The sequence below is a fragment of the Varroa destructor genome, unplaced genomic scaffold (genome assembly GCF_002443255.2).
Source record: "Varroa destructor unplaced genomic scaffold, Vdes_3.0 BEIS01000004.1, whole genome shotgun sequence".
NCBI lineage: Eukaryota > Metazoa > Arthropoda > Arachnida > Mesostigmata > Varroidae > Varroa > Varroa destructor.
In genome coordinates this window covers 41,427,136-41,452,484 of record NW_019211457.1, presented here as the reverse complement: position 1 = coordinate 41,452,484, position 25,349 = coordinate 41,427,136, and the positions used below count along the sequence as shown (strand labels likewise).

The window sequence follows — 25,349 nt, the reverse complement described above, 5'->3', positions numbered from 1 at the left end:
TACCACTTGAAACAAATTAAGGGAAAACATAATATGATACGGTTCTATTCGACAGATTCTTTATTTTTTGATTATCGTCATCATAGGCATTGTTCATCACACAGCATTTGAACGTCACCTTCCCCTTCTTGCCATTTTGTAATCTCTGTCCCTTCTCGTTTTTTTTACAAACATTTTTGTGATCTTTTGTCATCCATCTGTTGCCCGCTTCGTGCATTCTAGAGGTGAAATGCATCACAAACGTATTTGTTTCCAAAACACTATTTAGCTCTCTATTGCCAACTGATCTTGAAACTTTCATTACAGAAAAAATATTACCTCTTACTTCTTCACGTTTGTTATTATTACAAGTTTTTATTCGAACTATTACGTTTATTACATGAAATATATGACGATCGATCATCGGTTCACCGACAAAGGGTAGGAGGGTTACTTGCCGTTCTTTTTCCGTGGACAAAATAACCACCTTAACACCCGGCCAGCCACGTTCTACATGCGTTCCTCTCTAATTAATCTAACGTGAATTATTGCTGATGCCAAAGTTCTATACAGCACGTTTCCCTAAACCTGACAGTAACACGTATCTAGCTAGCTCGCCATCGAAAATTTTAGGCATTTCATCTTCACTGCCACACGGCTGTAGGCTGAGAACGCGACACACGACTGGCAGAGGTCACTGAATTACGTGTATATACTTTTCGCTTTCCTCTCGTTTCGTCTATTTATCTACATATAATTCTGTCATTGTGTTATTTTAATATTTAATAAGCTCAGACGGTTTCGTGTGTTCTGTAGATTTTTCATCTTCATACATTACATTTTGTTATTACCTTTGTTAAAGATTAATGAGATTCAATTAACGACCATTCGAACCCTATATAATCCTGTTCTGTATTTCCATAGTCTATACGAGGTGTTACAAGTATGTCGTAGACCGTTTCTTCGTCGATTGTTCTTTCTATCAGTTCTTTTTGGCACAAACACGTTCTCCGACGCCTCAAGTAGGCGCCTAATCGGGTTGTCACAACGAAGGCTGATATAAACAAAATGCGAACACTGGAAAAAAAACATTGTTTTTCCAAGGCTGAGTGAAACCAACGCTATTTGTACTGTGACAAAACAACAACGATCTGCGCGATGTTCGTAGTGATTTTGATAAGGCGCAAGGAACCTGTTCAACTCTATCTATTCTATATCGAATAAAAGTAGTAGTGACGACCGTAAGCAATTTCGTTTCCGGTTAGTTCACTTGCTGGTCCATACAGAACCCAATCACCGTTTTCGACAAAATGTTTTGGCTTGCTGTTGTTACCTTCGATACGTTTTAAAGACAATTATACTTCCAGTCGTCATTTTCCAAGTGTAAATCCGACTGTAAGGCTTATAGAATACAAGAATTATATATTTGAAAGATGCCAGTCTTATTTAATGATAGACGTTGAAAAACAAGCTGCACTATCATGCGGATACATCAAGTTTACTGAGAATATATCATGATGAAGGAAAAGCTTCCGTCTTATTCTGGGTCGGGAGCAAACACAATTGGTAAGCGTTGTGCTCTATGATGGTGCAGCCGAGCAAGTGTCAATTTTCGCGCAATCGGATGTTCCTAATATATATAATTATATACATAAGAAAAGGAAAATTCCGATGCGCGAGTATTGATGCTTACGTGCTCGATGGTATATATGAGTTGTATAAATTCACTCAGACATTTTTGCTTTGAAATTTGTTTGTTGGACTATTCGGCCTTGTCCACCAAGATCGTTTTCACTTTCAAACGCTCTATTATTTATGTACATATTCTAAATACAGCCACGGGACAATCCTACGCGGAATGTACGACCTCGGAACACATTTATGTATCTCTTCTCCAAACAATTCAAAACTAAGTTAAACAAAGTGCGCTGAGAGGAAATGTCCATCGGGAACAAACGCTCCGATGAAACTACGCATATATCGTATATTAAGTCATCTATTCAACTTATAATGTCCACGATTCGATAATCGTAGCACAATGATTCTGGCTATTTGTCTCGTCGTCGTCATATATAGATGGATCTGCATATCAGCATCTACCTTTCAGCTCATTAAACGTTCTCTATTCGAATCCCAGACGCTACAGTGGTACTTCCCCAATTTTGCATCGCTGATATCTGAAAAACCGCCATTTCATGATGTACACTTGCCCTCGGCCCTGGACGGTATCTACAATCGTCACAACACTACCTTCTTCAACGAAGACTTTCGCTAGTTCCTTTGCCCCTAGTTTTCATATCTCGTATTCGTATTCTCTCCTGTTTGTTACAGATATTAACAGTACAACTGTTGTAGTTGTTTTTCTACTGTACGATTTGCATCTTGATGAATTCTGCCCAAGCCATACCGACGTTTACGTTCGTGCCGTCACCATCCTTGTACCAATGAATAATTAGGTAAGTCAGACCAAACAGGATCTGTCGGATAATAGTTATTGTATAATGTTACGATTAAATTTCAAGAACGTATTAGATGATTCGAATTTTGCGGCTACCAATAGCGTCTAGCGCTGTATATCACTTCTGTAAGCATATCCCAGATTAGTATATCCGCTGTTTTCTGTAATCGTTCTCTTGTATTTTAGTCGTTGTCTTATATTCATCAGAGTCTGAACCCTTTAGACGTTGATTTATACAGAACTACTGCGGCTACTAGCCATTTCCGCTACTGTAAAATGCAGCCACCGTCGCCCTCGTCATCGTCAGAATCTCGGCGGAAACTCTCGACAGGTCGAGAGAGATCTTCAAGCATCTCATGATTGGCCATTGTCCGTCGAGGCGAGAGATTTGGCTGGGATGTTGAGTGACTCAAACTGGCTGTCGCTTCTAGCCGAACTTCCTCTTCTGGAATCAGAAGATGACAGAATACGCAGCTCAAATCATCACCGAACGGCAAAGGGCATGTTAAGGAGACTTTTTACTGGCGAAGGGAGAGGAAGAAAAGGGACTAAAGTTAAAACTTTTCTTGTTAGAAAACACCGCGAAGCCTTTAGAATTAAACGATTTAGCTAAGCATCTGGGGTTGTATCGTAATCCACTAATATCTACATTAAATCTTTCCTATATATAGAGTGCAAGAGAATCGTTTAATATGGAAGTTACAGACAAATCACTGCAGTGGAACACACAAATGACCATAGCAAAGAGGCTTACTACGCTACAGTCGTTCTTGCTTAGAAAAGATCCATGTAGAATTTAATAACTGATGTGAGTTACACTTGCCATGATCTAAAGGCTGTAGTTTACACCGGTTTACGTCGAAGCTATCCTCCTTGGCAAGGTCACTTTCGTTAGAATCTGCACTTGGCGGGCGCTGCTTTAGCGGCGTTTCCGGCACCGGAGCGCCAACGGGCGCTACGGCCCCGCTGATACCAGTTTCCCGCTCGACGAGCGAACCTACCGGTTCGTTCGATAAGCCTGAACCTTTCAATAAGGGCGGCAGCTGCAGGCTCTGCTTAAGACTGCGATTAATCTGAGCAAATACATTCTGAAAGAATGGACGGTATCCGGCGCTGCCATCGTCCACAAATCAAATTCATATGACAAGCCCACTTGAAACAATATAGAAGAGGTTTAGAATGAAAGGTGCTAAATGATTATCTAATTTGATTAGCTAACTTAGTTACAAGTTAGCTAATCAAAAATAAATGACCGTGTATCGGACAACATAGCAATCAACTATCTAGTGCTGTATGTAACGTGCGTCTATGATATTAGCGTGTATTAACGAACGTACAGTTGAACGCTGTCTGGCTCAGAAATCATTCAACATACTTCTTACCATTCTTTGTGCGCCCAATGGTCTAGCGTTTGTACTGCTTGTCTATGTACAGTTGAGCGAAGCGCGAGTCTTACAACTATTGTTGGCTGATTGAGTATGACTGCACATAATAGCGTCCAATCACTGCACTCGTGTGTTGTTAGAAGCTCGCTAACGTGTAACAACTGACGTATCACTAAATCACGTTCGGAGGCCCGACCCGAGTTCCAACCGTCAGACGCTCCTGCAATTTTAGTGTTCCAAAAAAATTGGGCCAAACAAAAGAAACTTGTTAGGTAGAGCTATCTGGTGTTGTCGCACAGAAAAAAAGAAATTTCTAACTATGCCGTTGAGAACGGGCCACGCGAATCCTGCGATTCATCTGTTTCCTCCTTCGTAAAGGGCGATACTATAAATTAATGTTGACTGCATTGTATGCATTGCAAGACAGATGTTTTTTTACCAGTTGATCTCTAGGTTTTGGGTTGCTCGTTACAGACAGAGTCCGGTTTTTAAGTTAGCCACTGTGGGTTCACGAGAAGTCGACGACTCACCGAATTTTCGATCTTCCGTGTTGTTTGGGCTATTGTTTCCTGATGCACTGCACACATTGACGGCCATGGTGCTAACTGTATCCTGCTGTTCGAGTTGCCAACTGCCCGTCTCAGAAACACATAAAGAATCACAGTCGGTGTTTCGTACCACATAAACTTGACCCCCGCTTAATGTAATGCTTTCACCATTGTGCTGGTCAGTTAATCCGTCACCGTTACGGTTTTCTGCATTCATAGTACCCCCCATGGTATGTTTTTTAACCGTTGTATCCATAACATCCCCTTCAGCTAGTGACGGGGTTTGAAACGGCACGTCGATCGATGTAATGCCGGAATCCGAGGCCATACTAGAACTGCGCGCTGCCTGGCCCCCGTTTAACATCAAGTTGACAACCCCAGAAGGACTGTTTGTAGGCGATTCACTTGATGTACTACTCACATCTAAAAAGAATACATCGATATAAGCGAACGAAATTATAGTATGTTAAAATGTTCATACATTACGCCGCGATGTTTTATAAAGAATATGCCAAGGTCGTGAAATATTTAAAGATCGCTTGGAAAGGATATGAAATATAACATTGAGTTGTTGTTATTATTACTTTTGCCGGGTCCAAAAAATCATCGCCACTCGACTTGTGCGCTATTAAGCAACACTACACTTGTACGAGATTTCCGGAAGTCCAGTTTATACCATTAACATTCAAGCTCATAACTATCTCATTCATTAATCGCAAGCATACACATCGAACGTTACGAAACTGTTACTTTAACATTATATCAGTCCAGCTTGACCTGGATTCTCGAGCTATGTATTCCGTTTAACTGCAATTTTTCTATGCCTTTGTTACCCTATAACCGTCTCTTTGGCACAATATCAGTATTGTTCCATTTAACGTAAGTCGCCTTGTAATTTTCAAATTTACGTCACTCGGGATAGAGCCAATCGGCGATCAGAGTACGTCAGAATTTCTTAACCCATTTCCAACAGCAGGACTTCGGGACAGAAATTAAAAATGCACATTTTCTCTAAAAGTCCTATTTTTATGCCTGAGCTGCTGCTGAAAAACTGAGCAGCCTCCATATTTTGTAGCCACAGAAATTCTCAACCCCTCTGTTGAGAACATTACCTGATTCACTTTAAAATATTTGTAAGAACTGCTTATGCTAGTTATTAGTTAAATGAAGGATAAACAATTGTAAGGACGCATGGCGCTCACCCAGACTGCAGCAACGCTTACCATTACATACAACTGGCTCAAATAAAAGCTATAATAAAAAGCCTTAAAATATTCGTACTTACCGCTACTCGGTACATATGACGGATACGGAAACTCGAAGTCTCGATGGAGATTCTTCAGGGCTAGAGGGTAATCTTCTACTCTGGCTGCCTTAAAACGTTCTTTCGATAAAAATGTAGCTAGTGGAAAATCTAGATAAGCAACCAAGTGACCGAATTTTCGTAATTGCCCTGCCTGGAGCAACTTTCGAGAAAAACGCATAAGGATTACATCGATGAATGCTTCGTTCATGACGTCAGAATCATCCCTAAAAAGAGGAAAAAAATTATTGTTATTAACAAGCGAGTTGACACAACCGAACACAATTGATATACCCTCCTCACACCTCTTACAAAACCAGCCACTTTTATGTCTTATAAGGTCCTATGATATTTAATGAAGTAAACAAATCGCTCACCGGGAGGTACTCGTAGGAAGTTTGGGCTGAGTGTTTGGAGTCTTGTGTTCCATCGAAGAGATGTCACTCTTCGACGAGAGACGCTGTCGACTATTTTGGCTTTGCGGTGGGCCCATCATCGAAGCCATCATCAACGTGATGTCCTCATCCGGTTTGACTGGCACAACGGACGGGCCAGGACCGCCCTTAGTCCCCTTGTTGGCGGGCAAAAGTGAAGGTAGGAGCGACGCTCGCGGTGGAGACTCAACATCGGCCGGGTCAATAGCCTTAAGGAAGCGGATTATGTCCTTGGCAAGCTGCCATTTACCGGCATCTAGAGCCGAACCTAGTAGAATGGTAGCGTGCTGTCGGGACACGAGCGCCACCTCGAGGTTTTGCAGAACGAGTAGATAGGATGTGGCCGTTTCGAGTTGACCCTGCAGGATACATTCTTGGAATAAGTCCTTGGGATTGCCAACGGCAGCGAACAGATGCGGCCAAAGAGCCAGCTCCGTCTTGCGAGCACATTGTACCACCGTGGTGAGGAAGACCGGAAACTCGCGGATAAAATCGATCACCCGTGGGAGAAGGGCATCGGGAATCGGGTTTGAAGAATTTGCTTCTTCTTCTAAGACTTCATGAAGCAAAAGCTCCAGCGAGTGATTGAAGTACGGCAGATGACTGCAACTGTTCGCGATTTGCCATGCATGGCTGCCCAGGTTTCGCACGAGCAACTTGTTGATAATTGGATGCAGATATACCTGACTGGATTTTGACACCACGCAGTGAGGAAACCTTGGAAAGAGACTTTGGATCGACACGTCGCTTTCAGCTCCAAGAACGATCACCTCGTTGAATAATACAGCCAACGGATATATGTGGATCTTGATTGCTAGCATGATCCGCTTTGACATAAAGTTGTGCTGCTTGTCAGCTGCTGGGAACAGTGGCAGCCATATCTGCATGCCCGCAGCGCCGCACGCAATATACAGGGCTTGCGTGAGGTGGGGCATTTTCGGGTTTGAAGTGCACGAGATCCACATGTTTTCTACACTTGAAGCGAGGACGATTGGATTACTATAAGCGCACTCGCTCAGTTCAGCCGATGGAGGCGCTACCGAAGGTCGTCTCGCCGCTGCGAAGACGTCTTGTTGAAGCAGATAAAGACGGCCGCATACGTTTAACAAGATTGATTCCGGTCGCTTCTGAATATAAGCCGGGATCGTGGACACGGAAAGGTTCGTCAACGTAGCCGATATTACACAGAGGCAATGCGGTAACAGGCTGGAGACATCGATGTTCTCGAGACGAACTAACTGAATGCCTGCCTCTGATGGCAATGTTAGCCGCTGCATGAGGTAGATGTTAATGTGCGAATTCGACATGAACGCCAACATTTTGTCTTCGCATGTTGACAAATGCAGAACCTGCGCGTCGCACTTCTGTATATAGGCATTACTATTGTCAAGCTTCTCGTCACGTGGATACATTCGAATCTCATCGGAAGGATCTTTGAGATTGACACATCCGCAAACAACGTACTCAGACCACCAAAGCAAGCCGCCCGCGATTATGAAATCCTGCTCTTGGGTTTCGTTACCAAAGAATTTCCATTTTTTTGATTGGAGTGAGTATATGCAAAAACCGTATTTTCCGGCGACGCAAAGGTTGCTGCCGTCACGGTCGATGCACGAATAGCGGACAGGTCCGTTAAGGCCGAGGTACGTGCTTGGTATGGGCACATGGATCCAATGCTTGTTGGCCGAGTGGTTTTCGAGACTAGGGCCCGTCCATGGCGATCCGGGTTCATTGCTTGTCTTTGCTAGCGCGTCTTTCGAGCTGATTAAAACACTGGTAGCACCCTGTAGCAATATCTTCTGTTGATCGCATTGCGGCGCCGGGTTGAGAGTAGCTGCCGCCTTCATGAATCCTAGCAAACAGATGTCTTCCTTGTCAGAGCCTAACCAGAGATTATATCCGTCAAAGCCCCACTCCATGGCACGAATCTGGATTCGGCAATATGGTGATTCCCAATTGAGCGAACAGAAAATCAAGGATCCAAACACGGACCACACAGCAACACCGCAATTCTCCCAGGCCACAGCTACGGCCGTATTATCGGGTGTCCATTGAATGCACTTCACCGCGCCCGCAACCTTGCTCACATCTGTAAAACAGTTACGATATAAGTAACCGTTTGGTTGCAACGGTACAGCTTGTACCATTTCAACTATCATAAGCATTGCCTTTTTAGCTGGCTTACTGCAAATCTTGATACATCTGTTCAATACCACTAATTAGTACTTCTAGTCACTTAGTGACTATCCAATTATCAACAGCCTTTGAAGTGCATCCACAGCGAATTGCCGTGAAGGTAAAGGAGGGCACAATCTAGATTTTTTAAAGGAACCCATTATAACAGATGCATGTCTCACACGCACATTGGCTAGCATAACTCTTCGCCTACGTCCAACGCCTCAGTCTACTAATATCGGTCAATGGCTTTAGTGTCATACCACAAAAAATAAAAAATATTGCCCAATATTATTTTAAGGTTGAAAATTTTGAAAATGATTCCACAATGTCGTTCAAGTGACAAATATATCACCGTCATATATAAATAGATGTATCACCGTTGCTAATTTGACTCGATTACATTAGGTAGTGTATGTCGAGAGCTTTCGATAGTTCCGTTGAACACAAAAGAAGTGTCATATCTAATTAGATTAATCCATTTCGACTTATTCGTTAATTAACGAAATTTGTTAATAAAAAAAAAAGGACAAACATATGATGCAAGTACGTGTCCCTGTCCGTAACCAACCTGGGAAGTCCTTGTCACTGAGCATTAACTTGTGAGAGAGTACAAAAGTCACCGTCACCTCATCAAGATAATAAACTACACCCTCGGAATCGCTCAGTCCATACGCGATTAGCCGGTACCGGTGATTAACAGCGGTGCAGGTTGCTTTCGTAACGTCCATAATCCAAACACCTTTAACCTCTCCTGGAGAGAATCTGTTCGTCGTCGCCATAATGACGCCGGCACGCCCATTGGCGAACACTATTGACAACGAACCAATCAATGGTAAATACTGAACATCAACGACCTCGTATGTCTCGTTCGTGAAACTGCTTCCTGAAAGGGAGATAAGAGCGTAAAGAAGCATTTGTACATAGTATGTCAACGATTTAATACGGGACTGAATCTTCCAGGAACATCTGAACATGCTGAAATGGGATGAAAGCGAAACCTGTGCAGCTCTGCAACGTGGATTTTTATAGAGCACATTCTACAAACTATCTATGTAACTATTGTTATCAATATACTTACTCCAAGTGTATACTTCAGAGGCAAACTTCACTTCCTTGAGGTCGATGGTAAGGTCATCCTGAATTTGACCGTCCCATGCCAGCCGTAAAATACGGCCGTCTTCCTGAGCGACCAGAAGTTCGTCCCGGAACGACAGAAGTGCTGATACCTTGCACGGAAGAGTACATTCTCCTCCAGAGGATAACACGATAGGATACACCTTATCCTGAAATCAACAAACACCAAATAAAATAAAGATTTGCCCGCGACTAAATAACACGTGATTTTTGGTCAGATACATTTAGGAAGTTCCGTCAAGTTTTTAAAAACTCGTTACTGCCAGCGGCCGTTTTGTTTGGTTTCCTGAATGAAGTAAATCAAAACAGGAGAACAACTATTGTATTTTTTGTTTCAGCTTAAAAGCTATTACGATATAAAATTACTAAATCGAGTTTTGCCACGGGGGAACATGGCTTAATATTACAAATAACCGCATGGACATCAGGTGTTGTGGGAGATTTTTAAAATTTCATAGACATTTGCGTACAAAAAGTTCGCGGAAACTATCCATAACGTTTCAAAAACACCTAAGTGTTTTTTCTCAGTTCAATTTAACCAATCTTATATATAGAACCAAATATAACTAATAATTATTACAGCCAACTAAATATTATAGTCTAAGTCCGGATCTGTTGTACACAACACATTTGGTATGCCACTGCAATAAACCCAATAGAGCAGCATCGTAAAAAAGGGCACCCACCCATAGCAGTTGGCCTACCTGTCGTCAGAACAACACCTTTTTCCCGGACGACAAGCCTTCGACATCGGTCTCTGATACACACACAAATGGGCGCAGAAATCAATGCCCTCCAGACAATGCCAGTGCCTATTATTATATTTCTCCTGGCTTGAGGCTCTGTTAGAACATCGCGCGCGATAATACGTGCACCTTTGTCACGAGAGTACCTATCTTTTGCCTTTTTTTTACGTAAGCTTTAGCTGATGTCAACGTAACTTGATGCAAATAGGAATAATCCAGGTTATTACAAATAATAGACCGTTTTTTTTCTGTCCCTACCATCAGGCTCTTAGTTTCTGTTGGTTTTTATCCTTTACAGAATGCGGAAAAAATCACATCCATGGATTGCCGATTTCGCGGCTGTAGTAAACCCAGATAAGTGTGTTAGCTTTCTCCCAATATTTATTCCTCCAGCGGACCAGATGCTGCCGCCCTTGGCCTGTTCAGATATGACGCCGTGGAATTGCTTACTTCCGGACTAATCATATAACCTCAATATCCTAAAAATCACCTGTAGCTTTGTTTATGCTTACTTGTACGTAATTACCACTTTCAACGTGCAATATAACCTTTACAGTTTCCACGCATTCGTTAGTCCGGATCTAAATGCAGCTGTAACTTCAGATACCGATAAATGTACTAAAAAATGCCCGCTCTTTCATAAGTCATGTTGGGTACATTAGGTAACGACGATAACGACTGCTTTGTTCTTGCTGCTTGATAGGCCCAACTGTTGAGGCTTACAGGTTCAACGGAGATTTTCCCATACGCTTTGAATACACTGATTCTAACGATATTTACTTCGAATTAAATTTCTTCTCTTGTATTAAACGTGAGCTATCAATACACAATATGAGAATGTCGGTGGTTAACAAAATGATGAAGGTAATTTTGCTTCTTACTTGCCAACGCCGGAGTATAATAATAATTACGTAGTTATGATTTTATTATATTTTTTCGGATAAACGTGTCTGTACATTAACTAACGTCACGTATTGACTACTCGTAGAGCTATTCACGATTGTTCTAAGAGTAACGCAGCTAGCAAACGAAAGAGAACCATTTCATTCAGATCTTTCGCAAACAGGTAAACAATAGCCTTCTTTTTTTATAATCCGTCACTCGATTCGCTCTCTATCCTGCAATTGGAGAAACAGCGGCGAAGAGTGTTGACTTAAACATTCCAGCTTCGTTATTTCAACACGTATATGGTGAAGCGGTATATGTCGATAATATATAGATACTTGGTAATAAATAGCACAATTTTAGTTCCAGCAAAGACGATATGTCTCTTATATCGACAGGAAAGACCGCTTATCATTCAATAGCTAATTCGTTACGAGTCGATCGATCGTTCGATACCAGCCATTCGCTAAAAATCTTACTTGGAATCTTCGACTATCTCCCAAAACGATTCGAGTACCCTTTTAGACAGGAAGAATAGATGTTTTAGCCTTTTTTAGATGATAATTTTTACCATATATGTTATGATATATGGATTTTCCTGGAATTCGTTGCTATTTGCTAATTTCAAGTTTCGTAAGGATAGATATTGTAATAGAGCCTTTGACACATAGGTACTGATTTTTACCAACCTTGATGTACAGTTCGGAACTGTCCCTTTTAAAGTGCCTGTCGATGTCTCTTTGTTCGTAAATGGGATTTGACGAGAATGCATCACCCTCAACCTGGTGGAAGAACACGTGGTCTCGGCCAGTCACTATTGCCAAGGCTGATGAGTCCCTCCGCCAGACGACCCGTACGTTCGGACCATACGCCGATAGCGAAGCCAATGAACGCCGATGGCACCATAATAGTAGTGGATGCTAAAAACACGAAAAACATAGCTTTTGTTAAGACAAAAAATTATTCGGTACATTCCTATGTAAGTGATTGCATAGAACGTGAACAACTTATTATTGTTATTTCCCTTTAGTTACCCAATTTTTTCCACTAAAGTAAATTTGTTTTTAATACAATCTTTTTATTCTTTGTGAATGTAAATATCCATAACATGGGATACTCAAATATAACCTGCTATTTTTAGCATTTGGGGAATAAACAAACAAACTCATTCTGGAGGATGAAAGTTTAACACTTTAAAAAAAAATAAGTTACCGTGTAACGTTTCCACATAAAATGAACTTCCCACTTAGGGTCCGATATGTACGTTTTACATTATTAATGGTTTTTATGTGGCTTCTGGAAAATCTGAAAACGACTTCTATTAGGCGAACTTTTAGTTTTCCGATAGTTTTGATTCCAAAAAGTCCCTGATCTCTCCCTCCTCTCTCTCTCTCTCTCTCTCTCTATATATATATATATATATATATATATATATATATTTACACATGTATATACAAAATTAGGAAAGGTTTATATGTATAAACTCTTTTTGATTTCTATATAGAGAAATTAAACTATGATAGTAAAATATGGAAAGAACTGGGATATCTAGATATCCTCAACAATTAGTTCTTTGAGACTTTCCGTGCCCTCTTGTCCCTATTGAACGTATTAAGCCCTCACATTTTTTTGCGCTTTTGATGTGCTATCAGCTCAAAACTTATTTCCGCTGGAATCCTTTGTATGTCGCGTATGTTAGCACCACGTTAACGAAATTTCTCGTACTGATGACGTTCTATGAGCCAGGCAATGCTTAACGGTACCACCAGAGTAAAGCTTGAAAGAGTAAGCAATGTTTTCATTCTTCAAGTCGCTCGTCGATTGTTTCGACCAAAATTACAAATTAGCAAAGCTACTTCATATATATGAAGACTTTTAGCGAAATATAACAAGAATAAAACAAACGATCCAAAGTCATGAACTGATAGCAAGTCCGACGTCCTAAAGCCCAGGAGCTCAATAAAAAGATACACCTAAGTGCGGCCAGCCAGCTTTCTGGTGTCATCATGTAGGGCTTTAATAGAATGATGAATTGTTTAGATTAATTGCAAGCTTCTTTCTAGTGAAATAATTATTTTTAACGTTTATCGTGGAAACTTAATTTGTTTTTACTTACAACGAACAGTATATGCATATACTTTCGTATTGATGAATGAGCCTATAGTTGTGTTCAAGCCTATCTAATGGGTAACTCAACGGAGGCACTCTTCACTATTTTAGTTCCCCTAGCAATGTAAAATCAGCTACTGGCAAGCATCATAAATTGTTTATACTATAGTGGGATTATCAAACAGTCATTGAGCTATATTGTATAGACTTTTCCTTTACACGACGCGTTTCGACGTAATAGCAGATATGATCGATGAAAAACGTCTTTGTTCGTTAATTGTGGTCCTCTGACTAAATCAAGGATGCAAGATGGCAGACACGTGAGAATCAATAGGTTACTACTTCGAAAAACCGTACTTCGTTCGTAATTCGTTAACGATGACGTATTACTGTCTTCTCTATCTTTATTACTGAACGTGCACATTTTTAGTAATTGACGTTTCCATCGTTATTAATTATCACAGCATTATATTTTTTATAATGCCAAGTAACGATAACTAATGCGATGGACGGGAGAATGATGCCTATTGCTGATAACGCAACGCTGTACGATTACGCAATCTGCAGGACGTCAATAGTCATTTATCAGCAGAGCATTAGACAATGTATAATCAAAATTTAGATACGATATTGTATTGTCATACAAATTTATTGATGCTATTTCCGCCGCAAAAATAATTACGACAACTGCTTTGCTTTTCGTGTCACAGTAGTAAATAGGCTTCTTCGATAGAAAAAAATCACACCCTCATCATATCGTATCGTCTTCGTATAATATACAGGGGGATACATACAAGCGGACGAGCGTTTCACGGCACGCATCTTGAACGAGCCCTTTGATGACTATGATTTAATCAAACGGCAAGAATATAGTGGCTCGTATTACGGTAAGACACTCACGGCTATAGTTCAAGCGGATTTACCACACTGGCTGGCGACTGATACACTATGGAGCTTCTTTCTTTTTCATTCATCCCTGCTATAAGGTCGGGTCGCGGCCTTTCCCGTCCGCTGACAGTCTTAAAGCCCGAAGAGAAAGATATCGGGGACGCGTTGTTTCCGCTTAGAAAGGCGAAGACACAGAACCGGAAGGATAACAAAGCAGTCAACAAAGAATCGTCATATGCGAAGCATTACTGGAGGTATAGTCACCGTTTTTGCTCGGTACGAATCTGTCACCGTCGCCGCACTGTTGTTGAATTGCTTGCGTGAGACATCGTAGTAAAACATTGTACGTACAAATGCCTCAACGTCACTGTGGCTGTGGGTACCGTTAGCCTATGTGTTTATAACGTGCCAATGCTGCAACTACATGGGGCGAAACAAACCGCTTGCCCGGCTTACTGTTCACGCCACGTTACTCTATGTGATGAGACAAGGTGTCACATCTTGCCCCATCACATAGAGCACGAAAGTCGTCACTACTTTCGCTCACTGCATTGATATTTTGCCTTGACTTCCGTTGGAAACGCAGTGAGATGTTCATACATGGAGTTATTTGTTGGCTTGTTAGATTGGCGGCGTCTGTCGCGTTCCACAATACCGCGATAGCGTCTTACACCGATAGTTACTACACATTTTTCCGCTAATTCCTCGATCAGCGCTTTTCATCCATCTAATAGCTCTACCGTATCCTCTGAAAATTCTGTAAAGACTGATCACTTCACACGTACACGCACAACGCAAGTTTCTTTGCAACAAGAAATAACAGCCCAACAAAGAAACCTCTGTTCCCGTGCGTTGTAATACGCATTTAACGAAATAATCTATGCTAAAGCTGCCGTTTAGCAGAGGCATCTGTGTATCATGATAGTGCACTTAATACAATTCGTTTAAAACGTAACCTGTAAACGCATGTCCTTTTTCTTGTTTATGGCTATTCTTCTGTTGGAGGCTATATGAAGATACGGCCGGCCGGACCGCTGGATAATGTTCCGCCCACACTCGAAATACATCGTTTGACTATGGCAATACGACACTGCTTCGCATATGCGAAAATTCTTCTGCGAAATTTTGCTCAACAACGAATGGCTTTTAATTTAGGTATTTTTAAGCCGAGCAGGTAGGCCGTGATAGCATTAACTAAAAAGATTCAAATAATTTGCCAATCTCATCTTAATAGTAAAAGATCCATACGTATTGGATAACACAACGAAATCGTGAATGATCCTCTCCTCAACACCAAGTCCCAATACAGTGTAACCCAGCGTCAGTAATACCTGCGTTAAATCATCTTCCGTATGATTTAAGGGTCCAACTCGGTGTGTGTCTAGGATGATTTCTTTTATCTGCTGATCAAGCACAGAAAACCGTTTTATGAGTGATCAACATAGCTTTTGAGATGGCTGTACGTCTGCGCAACGGATTCCACCATTCGACCCCAATGCAGCTATTTGTAACAATGTCAAAAGGAAAAACACTACCAGGAAACAGACGAACAATCAGTCACATTTGACGTTCTTGTGGAATCTAAAATTTGCATTATTTTTTTTGGAAAATATATACAATAGGAAGGTATCAAGATTTTCTCAATCACAATAAAAATGCGTTCCAAATCACATTACAAAACGTCACGCGTGTTTTACGTACGCATGCTTACGACCGACAAGCCTAGCTTCTACCCATTGGAACAGGTTATACTATTTTTAGGGCTCCGCAAATATATTACTACTTCTATACAAATTAGAGCCTCGATGTATTTAAGGTAATTGTCGCCACATTATTTTATAACGTATATCCAACACACCCAATAGAAAAGTGCTTTTGTAGATATTCATTTGCGCCGTACATGATTTGGGAGAAATACCATTCACTGGCTCGTAAAGCTGCGAGTTTATTTAGTTTTATCTATCAGCTATTCTACTTTCCATACTCTTTCATTCATACAAATAGATTTTGTTTCAGCCAATTAACCATGATTGCCAGTATGAGTTTCAAGCACAGTTTCGCCCAACTCACTAATAATAATACCTTGAACTTTTACGGCAGCAAGTTGTTGATGACCGGTAAACCCTACGGCTACGACTCATTACATTCTCATTGCTTCTAATGTTATATATTATATCCACCGTTCAGTGGTGGCATAAAAAAATGGTTGGCGAAGTTAGGACGGGTCAACGTTGAATATTCGGCACCTAGACCTAAAATGCGACTGGTATGTGCAGTATCGATTATTAATGACAGAGCTTGATTTAAACGCATTTTAATTCGTCAGCAAAAATTCTCATAAAATAGGGCGCAACCATCACTGAAATAAAGACTGTCTCTATCGGTACTCGAGGTAGGACACGCCCTAACAAATGGCTTTTACTCGATTGAACACCGTCTTCCGTTGCACAAAAATACGAGTTTATTCGTCGTCAGCCCTTCCATCATCCAAGCAGCAACATCCATTCTGTACGTCTTAAAACCACCAAGTGTCTTTGAAATTTCTTCTCGAACTCTGTAACAAACACCTTCATATTTTCATCAACAGTGAAAAACTACCTTCAAGCCCTCTTTTTTTATGTGGCGATTCCAATATTGAAGGGTGGCCATGCCTCAACAAGAATGTTCACTTGTGATAAGATTTTAATGATGGCGGGCAAATTCAAAAATCTCGGTCTTTTAGCGCCATTCAAGAAAAAGACAGTATAGGAATAGTTTTCTATATGTACCTTATAACGCTCAAAGGATACGGCAGCTTTAGCACGTAGACACAGATTTACGTTCTTGCGCGGGTTTTTTTGAAGAAATAGCTATTGATCGTGTACTTTTAACTATCATTATTATGCACATCTCAAAAATCAATACAAACTCGAAGCGCAAAGCTCGCATTTTGAGAGTTTACGAATTTATTTTTTCTTTAGCCTCTTTTGTCTATGTAATAGACCATATATATGTTTAGCCTACGCACAGTAACAATAGCACATACTTAGCAAAAATGAAAAAAGTCGCGACAAGGCAATGTGAGACAAGCCATGTGGCAAAACTGTTAATTATACACTAAACGTCTACAATGCTTTTGTTTGCAAGCCGCGCGTCTTCATTAAGAAATTATTTCTACTTATATTATCGTTTCGGCATAACTCAGTGACAGTTTGAACACAAAGAGATACCTATCTTTGTTATAATTTCCTCTCTTTTCTAAGAATTACCCCAAAATAATTATGAGCGTGTAAAGGACGGCACTCGATGCCATAACTAAATTTTATTTTGAAATCCGCGTACATACAATATTCTATTCGCAGTACAGGCCAAAATTCACCAGCCATCGCAGCGAGTGAGCTGAGCTCAAAGACGGCCCATCACCGCCAGACACTATCCATTTGTACACCGTCTACAGATTTCGCAGTATTTAAGTGGTGCGCAATACTTTCGGTTAATTGCTTTTCATAGCTTAACCCAGGTAGGTAGTGGCCTGTCATTCACAGCAGAAATTTTTTTCATCAGTTATACTATACTCAACTAACGGTCTTTAAGTTATCGTAAAGGAGAAACGGGTGACCGCCGAAAATGTTCCTTTACTTATATGATCCATTACGTAAATGCGCTAAAATTTTGATATAAAGTGAATGGCATATTATCACTTTCATAGGAATCTTTCTTGTTCCGTCATATTAAAAAGGTATGTCTGCTGTCCGCACAAAGACATACAGAATGCCGTTTGTTGTTAGACGGTACTTCTACGCAAAGAACGAACATCTTCTTCGAAGATGTTCGTTCTTTGCGAACCCTACGCTAGACAGCGAGTTCCCCACCGCCGAGTAACGGACGATCACCGACCGCCAGCCCCTTGTCGTTAGGGTGGCAATTGACAGCAAAGAAAATGGCCGCTTTAAGCGGCCACGTTTTCTCCAGGAATTCTCATCCTGTTACCCTATCGGGATACAGCCACGACTGCCGGATCAGTTGCGCCATCCTGGGCTGCAGCATAAAAATACACAAAAGAGCCACTTCTGCCAGTCAATGATAGATACCGTGATAATACACGAAAGAAGCCGCTTGATGGTACCATTAAACTATGCTAACATCGTATTACAACGCTGGAATCGCCTGTGCATGGCATCGGCAAAGGCTGTTGCGTAAGTCGTATCAGTTGCAGCTTAAGCATATTCTGTACGGTGGCGCTGACGTTATCGTGCGTCGGACCGCTAAACGGTCCACAAACATGCAGCACGCACACAAATATTTACACGTACACACACAGACATTCCAGCCATTTCTGTCGCTTTTCTTTCGTTGCCTTCGTCTGAACAGAGGGCTGCTGTTAAAAACAATTGCTGATAAGGCAACTGCTACAACTGCGAGCGCATCGATAATGACGACTAAGAGTGCTACTGCTGTTGCTTTCTGCTTAGCTTTAGAAGCGAGAAACGCGCGCTTAAGCTCGGCTGTTCATCTGCCTGATTTTCTATCATTGTTTCATGGCAAACCAGTCGGTCGGCCTGCCGACCAAATGTTTAACGCGAAATGCATACGTTTTTTTTTTAAATCAATTAAGTAAGGTTAAAAAGATCCAGTGGAAATGAATACGTACTACGTATTTCCACCTGTGAGATACCGAATCCAAACGAGTTGACCTCTCCAGCGTAGATAACAGCGATAAAGTTATCGCTGTCTCGCCGAACGCGAAACGACAGACCGTATTTATGCTTGCTTTTGTATACCACCGGGGATAGCGAGAATGCCGCAAGCACTACTCAGCTGTTACTTGAGTGGATTATTTTTGTCAAAGGGCAGAGACAAACAGACCAACAGTCATAGTAATAAATGCAGGCTCGTTACATGGACAGACCAAAATGTACAAACACACATACGTACGAACACAACTCTACCATAGAGCTAAGCGCGCACCTCTTCCCGATATTTCTTGGGAGCGAAGCAATAGTGTAGTCGTTACGTTGAGCTGTCATCCAATTGCTTCGTCTACCCCACAGTTGACATCGATTACTCAGTCAGTGCATTAGTAATGCTGGTCACTAGTCCACCAATTCGTGATTGAACGAATTATCCACGCTCAAACTGATAAAAGCGACGACGCAGGTCATACAAAAGACCACAGAGAAAAACGAGCAACCATTCACTAATTTACAGCTTTAGAGAGGTGCATATAAAGTAGAGACACGTCCAAAAGGTCGGATATGTTTGTCAAACCGGATTCGCGCTCAGAATCGCGTCAAATCTAGCCAAAGAACATGTTTCCTATATCAACCACATAATTGCTATTGTTACTTGACATTGTAAAAATAGTTGTTAAAAAGCAGTAGAGGTTTAACTGGCCCCACGCGGCTGTCGAAGGAACGAAAGGTGCCTACCTTTTCCACCCAGATCGTTAGGCAATCTGGTTGTAAAACGGCGAATAGTGTCCGATGATAGTCGGCGCAAATCTGGATTACCGGGCCTTCGAGAGACAAGTAACGCGGCCATCGCACCGGGAAGTACATCTTGCTTCTGTTTGTAGCCGCAGTATGGTCCGCAAAAGTAGCTGTCGTCGACTCAACGACGACGGTAATAGAATCCTAGTCATTCAGCTAATAGATCACTTGGCCGACTTGGCAACTGATCACTTAGAACACGTTCTCTATATTGACGTCGTCGTCTATCATAAATAAACGACGCTCAAATCATTTGAATTCAGGCCGTAAAGACGACATCGTATCAACTCTTTTAAGTCTTGTTCGTAGTACTCGTACTTAGAAGCATGTCGGATCGGTCGCTACCACGGATCACAATGCCAAATAAATTCTTGCAGCAGATGTACGGGTGGCGTGGCATATCTCTTAAAAAAAGTCCCCCACAAAATCTGCCCCATCCACTATTACTGTTTCTGATCAGCACCTGCAACGGGTGATCTGGAAAGGACCGAACCCGCTGTCACTATTGTATTCCCCATAAGTACAGCCACAGCATCTACCTTCGTGTCTCTGTCGTACAATAGATGTTTGACCACAGCACATCACAAAGAGAAACACTCAAGCACTTTCTGGGCCATAGTAAGGCCGCAGCTTTTGCGTTATCACTGATAGCCTGACACGATTAAACCGACAATGCATGAACTTTATGCGTGTCAACACGATGGAACAGCAAGGATAAGTCAACTTCCCTTCTTGTTTTTCACTCAAGTGAAACTAGAAGTGGTAGCAGTAATCCTATTTGATGACGACAATCACAACGATGAAAGCGTCACCATTGCAGAACGTTCCATACAACGTCACGTCAGCTCCGAACGGCGGTGAGCAGCATCAACTGATCGACTATTAGCGATGATGGCAAATAACAGCCGTTGTATTGACAACGGCATCCGCTGTTTGCAGCTGCAGTTCCTATCTTTGTACGGCAGTAGCTGGCAGTATTACTGCCCTTGCCTCTTTTGCTGCATCTATCGAAGTAGCTTGCCCACCAACTTGCAGCTGGCCCGTCCCGTTGGCGAACACCTCCAGCGAACGTCCTGATCTACACCCCACCGATGAGCAGTCATCCAACGACCCAGTGGCGGCGGCGGCGGCGGCGGCCAAGGCGGCAAGAGCAGCTGTAGCAGACCGATATCAGTTACTCACTTATTGGCGGCCCATTACCCCTATTACTGTCATCACACTCTACTGCTACATTAGGTGGCGACCGCCGTGGAAGTGGCGGCGTGTCGACTGCGCTGTAGCCCCGAACCGTCCGTTTGCTTGTGTCCGCTACGCAAGACGGCCACTCTTTTTTTTTTACAACATCAGTGGTGCACATCATCCGACCGCAGCCAAAGATACGACCGGTGTCACTAGAGACGGCCGTATTGGCTTCGCTGACGGAAAACGAAGCACTGCTAATGACGACGGCTTGTGTCGTCCCTCTATTTGCTGTGACTATCGTTGTTCTATCTGCAGGTGGCAGCCACTCACTTTCTTGTCTCTATGGCTGGCATCCCGCTGTTCGTCTGCCTGCCTCTATATCTGTCTCTATGCTACGGCGACCGCCTGTTTTAGTTCCAGTCTGTCTAGTTGGCTGGCAGAATCGTGTGTGCCGAATTCGACTGCATTTGTGTTGTCGGCTGTCTGCTCCAGTCGTCTGCTGTTGTATTTTTTCTCGTCTCTCGACAGCAACGAGTGCCTAGGTATAGTAAATCAATTAAAGAAATGTAATTTAGCGGGGTAGTTTTTAGTCTGGAGATTCTTCTTGTGTAGGAATAATTGCTGATATAAGAACATAATAGCAATATATCACTCCACAACGTTGTATTAGGCACAAAAAGCAGATATAGATTGACGTCGAGCTGGCGGGCCAGTTTAAATTAACAAGCGATTCGCCTCATTGCTACACCGAACAAATACGAGTGAGATAAGCGGCAATCATTTATCTATCGATTGCATCCATAAAGCACAGTAAAAGTATGCTACAGACAAGTGGTAAACGATAATGCTTGAAAATACTAAGTTTTCGGTACATTCCGATTGAGTTAAGCTACTTATTTGTAAATATTTTGCAGAGGTCGCCATTTCTTCTGAGTTGTAAACAAATGTTTGGGCATCGGTTGACGTAGCAGGCGGCCTATTAGAAGACGGCTCATAACAGAAAGCCTAAAGCGCTAATTGAACGATTCCACATTGTTTGCGTATAGAGGAAACGTATTCTTTGTCCCGTTTGCAGCGAGTCTGCTTAACGAGTGTATCACTTTGCCCAATCACTTTGACGTAGACTTGGCTGGTGCGGTGATTATTGTAGTGAATCTAATTAAGCGATGAGTGGGAAAATTCGGAAAAGTAAAGAAAAAAATGGCGAAATCGTCGCATTTAGCGAATCAGCAATGCGTCATAATGGAGCGGTCCTCGAATATATTCGAACATCTGTTTCTGTATTGGTGAGTATTTTAATTAGAATGATTTATATGCACGAAAATTCATGGAGATATATTATGCTGGTCGATGTCAAACGATCAGCCGATATTGACGATTCTATTGTTGGTTGGCATTATGAAGGCGAGAATCAACAGCAGCTATCAACTAAATAGAAAACTGAGTCGAGAAAAAGACATGGCGCTCTAGGCCGGGCCGCAGATGAAAGCAAAGGACAATAACAAGCTTAGACGGCTCAGGTAGTTTATTCGTTTCAGATTGTTGAAAAAAGTTATACATTATTCTAGTAGCTGGGATGGAACCACATCAGATCGATAAAAGGTTGCTTACTTAGGATGCTTCTGTTGCACTTCAATGGTCTGATTAGTTTTTTATGCTTAAGTGGGTACTCGACATAAATCCCACTAATCCATTTGAAGTTATTTCTATGCTACGAATACATATTTTCTTTTAGTTATTAGCGCATATATACGCCAACGCACAATGTCTGTGAGAAATTTTATTAGAAAAATTGTCTATTGTTCACGTTAATCTAGTAAATTTGTACCCGACTGACGCATATAGTTATGGAAGGCATGTAGTCAGCAAGCTCAGCAATAATTATTCCCAATTACAAGTGTAGTTGCCATTTTCTACAATGGAGTTTACATAAAGCGCAAATTGCATCCTACATTGTTTTGGTTTTTCAGAGTGGCTGTTCGGCTGGGATAATGGGTCTTACCTCGTTGTACGGCTTTCTATTTTACTTCGTTGTAGCTGTTGTTCTCTGGGCGATGCTTGTCGTCAGTACGTTGACTACATGGGAGACGTTCCTGCGCTCGCGTGCTACTTTCTTCACGCACGGTCTTTTCAATGGCCTCTTCACGTACATTCTGTTCTGGACATTTAGTTATGGCATGGTCCACGTATACTAATGAGGTTAGACCGCTACGTACCGTGTATAAACGATCATTGGCTGTTGTTCGTGGATATCGCTCCGTTGCATTTAAGCAGCTCATCGCTACCACAATATTACACGTGGATAAACTCGGCGTGTCTTACCTTAGTCGTTTTCGAGTCATAACGCCCTCCTTCAGATGTTTATCACACGGACAAGGCGTATCGTCACAGATCGATATTGTTTATATATATATAAACAAGAGAAGCAACTGGTATGAACTGCGTGTCCCAGAGACACATATCCTCTGGTTCTGCGTTACTGACCCACACTCGATAATCTCGAATTGGCGGTTTTCGGTGAGGGGAGACCAATCATTCACTCAGGTTTATTAACAAAGACGACTATATATATATATATATATATATATATATATATATATCTATAACCGTCTATATATATATATATATATATATATAGATGGAATTGTAATAAAAATATGAATTTATATAATTCCAAAGTGAGCGCTATCTGAGCGTTTTCCTTAGCTGCAGCGTTATTTCTTTTGTGAACCCCTTAATTTTCGGTGCCTCTATTATAACTTTAAAATAGTATTTTTCGATGCCAATAAATAATCTGTTATTTACATACAAGCTTTTTGTCTTTCGTCACTTGAATAGCTATATTATCACAGTAATAACAACTATCAGTGACCTTCCTCATTTAATTATACACGGGGCTATCAAAGGGAACAAGACACATTAAATTGAAGATACAATATGTGGAAAAAAAGGCTCAATTTTTCCAGATCGATTTATTACATTTAATGTAATTTTTTATTTTATTTTGTTTAATAAAATCGATATAGATTATGCGGCTTTGACAACCGTTGCAAATGGGCTGATAGGCACATTGCATTTCAAATATTTCCTGCAGATCAGCGACATTTTGTCGGGTACATGGGTCCAGTATGCTACGTCGCCTGCTGATCAAATCAGCAAGAGCTGGCTAAAGTTTCCATAAAGTGAAACTTATATATACACATACGAGTCGAAGTGAATTGCCTTCGTCAGGTTAGGAACGTAACATCTAACCTGATGAATAAATCGATATATAGTACCTTTAAACTTCCAATTCTTCTGCACACTGGTAAACCAACAATTCAAGTATATACTGTGCTTTTAACAGTGAACTGACCGGGAAGAGCAAACGATGAAGATATCATACGGATTGCCAGCAGTGATCGTTGCTATTGCTATGTTCATTCTGATTCAACTCCGACTAAAATATATGGCCGCCTCTGTTATTTTGTAACGGCTAAAACCTGTTCTAGCGCAAATACTCTTACAACGGACAATAAGATCTGTTAAACAAATCCTGATTATAGGCCACATTTAATATGAAATGTAAATAACTTGACACTACAAGACTGCCATTTCAATAATATTTTCTGCGCATCTATGTATCAATATCTGTCTATGCTGCAAGTTATGATATTACAGGAAACATTGAATAAACAGCATTGAAGCATAGATATACCAGTAAACAGAAAAAAACATTCAGCCCATGCCTACTAATTGCTGGCGACAATTTTAGCGTTTATCAACGTTTCAGTAATAAAAGCTGATATGAGCACCGACAAAGAAGCGAAAATTCTAGGTGTCGTTTTGTTTCTATAGAAAAATAAAAAGAAAGTGAATCTGCCTTTGCTAGCAAAAAGCTTCGGCAGGGCCATGGCAAACTCGGTTAACTTTAGATAATTCAGTAAGATCGTCTAAGAAATGGGTCGTTCACTCAGCCGTCGACGCTGGCGGATATGCATATTATATAATTAATCATCATATTTTCAGATGGCACATAGCTTGTTGTACTCGCGAATAAGACTATCCCAATTTTATTATATTGCCCAATTTTCAATACAAGAGATTTTTTTGCAAAAAGAAAACTTATATGCAGCTCAATCATAGCTTCTATAAACTTACATTTAGTTTACCTAGCTTACATTTTTTTGAATGAGACTAAGGTTAAAGAGCTTTTTGGCCAATTGGGACGCACAACGGGCGATCCGAACCATAAATCAATTTAAAACACGATATACATAATCTCTGCATTTAATTAGATAGCAAACCAGATACCTTGTACTTAGGTGGGCCAGTTTCATTTTTACAAGTTCGCAACAGCGTCGTGTAGCATCTGTGACGTACACCTTACGGCCGTACTTTCTATACGCAACGTAAATCGGGCAAAAGGCGACGGCTCTTGCCTACTCGCTTGAAATAATGCGGCCTCCCGTTAACACCGTAAACGGCGCGCTTGCAAGTCATCGATGTACGTACGCCTACCGGCATCTTTTGTTGTGGCTTACATGCGCTGCCAACTGTTTGTATGTAGGTCAGTTTTTGACTATGCAATAGCCGAGGCTCGCTACCTGTTGAACACGTGCTACAAAAAAATACTGGGATAGCCTCCTTATGATGAATGCCTCAAGTCATTA

At 41.4% G+C, this 25,349-nt stretch overlaps 2 protein-coding genes across 4 annotated transcripts; one reads left to right on the top strand and one right to left on the bottom strand.

The window, feature by feature from the left end:
* Nucleotides 1-37: 37 nt before the first annotated feature.
* Nucleotides 38-21,196, bottom strand: Rich (Guanine nucleotide exchange factor subunit Rich). Of its 3 annotated transcripts, none has more exons than XM_022801870.2 (10): nt 19,456-21,193; nt 11,740-11,970; nt 9,364-9,568; nt 8,854-9,168; nt 6,051-8,196; nt 5,656-5,900; nt 4,353-4,793; nt 3,820-4,042; nt 3,261-3,550; nt 38-2,882 (listed from the first exon to the last, which is right to left on the bottom strand). In XM_022801870.2, exons 1-10 carry the CDS (start codon nt 19,582-19,584, stop codon nt 2,704-2,706), a joined length of 4,404 nt encoding a protein of 1,467 aa, XP_022657605.1. In that variant the 5' UTR covers nt 19,585-21,193; the 3' UTR covers nt 38-2,703. The 3 variants fall into 3 exon arrangements, with proteins under 3 accessions (XP_022657605.1, XP_086844374.1, XP_022657606.1); XM_086988248.1 differs by having other exon boundaries at nt 2,819-2,958; nt 19,456-21,195; XM_022801871.2 differs by lacking the exon at nt 38-2,882 and having other exon boundaries at nt 3,454-3,589; nt 19,456-21,196.
* Nucleotides 21,197-21,625: 429 nt separating this feature from the next.
* Nucleotides 21,626-23,508, top strand: EMC6 (ER membrane protein complex subunit 6). Its single transcript, XM_086988259.1, has 2 exons — nt 21,626-21,983; nt 22,668-23,508. Exons 1-2 carry the CDS (start codon nt 21,864-21,866, stop codon nt 22,890-22,892), a joined length of 345 nt encoding a protein of 114 aa, XP_086844385.1. The 5' UTR covers nt 21,626-21,863; the 3' UTR covers nt 22,893-23,508.
* The last annotated feature ends 1,841 nt before the right edge of the window (nt 23,509-25,349 follow it).

What these genes read in the sequence shown, in the direction of transcription:
- Rich (XM_022801870.2), bottom strand. Translation starts at nt 19,584, where the DNA reads ATGTACTTCCCGGTGCGATGGCCGCGTTACTTGTCTCTCGAAGGCCCG. An exon ending in TAACGATCTGGGTGGAAAAG is followed by an intron (nt 11,971 to 19,455) that starts GTAGGCACCTTT and finishes TCGTGTTTTTAG; the next exon opens with CATCCACTACTATTATGGTG. An exon ending in ACTACAGCCTTTAGATCATG is followed by an intron (nt 2,883 to 3,260) that starts GCAAGTGTAACT and finishes TTCTGATTCCAG; the next exon opens with AAGAGGAAGTTCGGCTAGAA.
- EMC6 (XM_086988259.1), top strand. Translation starts at nt 21,864, where the DNA reads ATGAGTGGGAAAATTCGGAAAAGTAAAGAAAAAAATGGCGAAATCGTC. An exon ending in GAACATCTGTTTCTGTATTG is followed by an intron (nt 21,984 to 22,667) that starts GTGAGTATTTTA and finishes TTGGTTTTTCAG; the next exon opens with AGTGGCTGTTCGGCTGGGAT.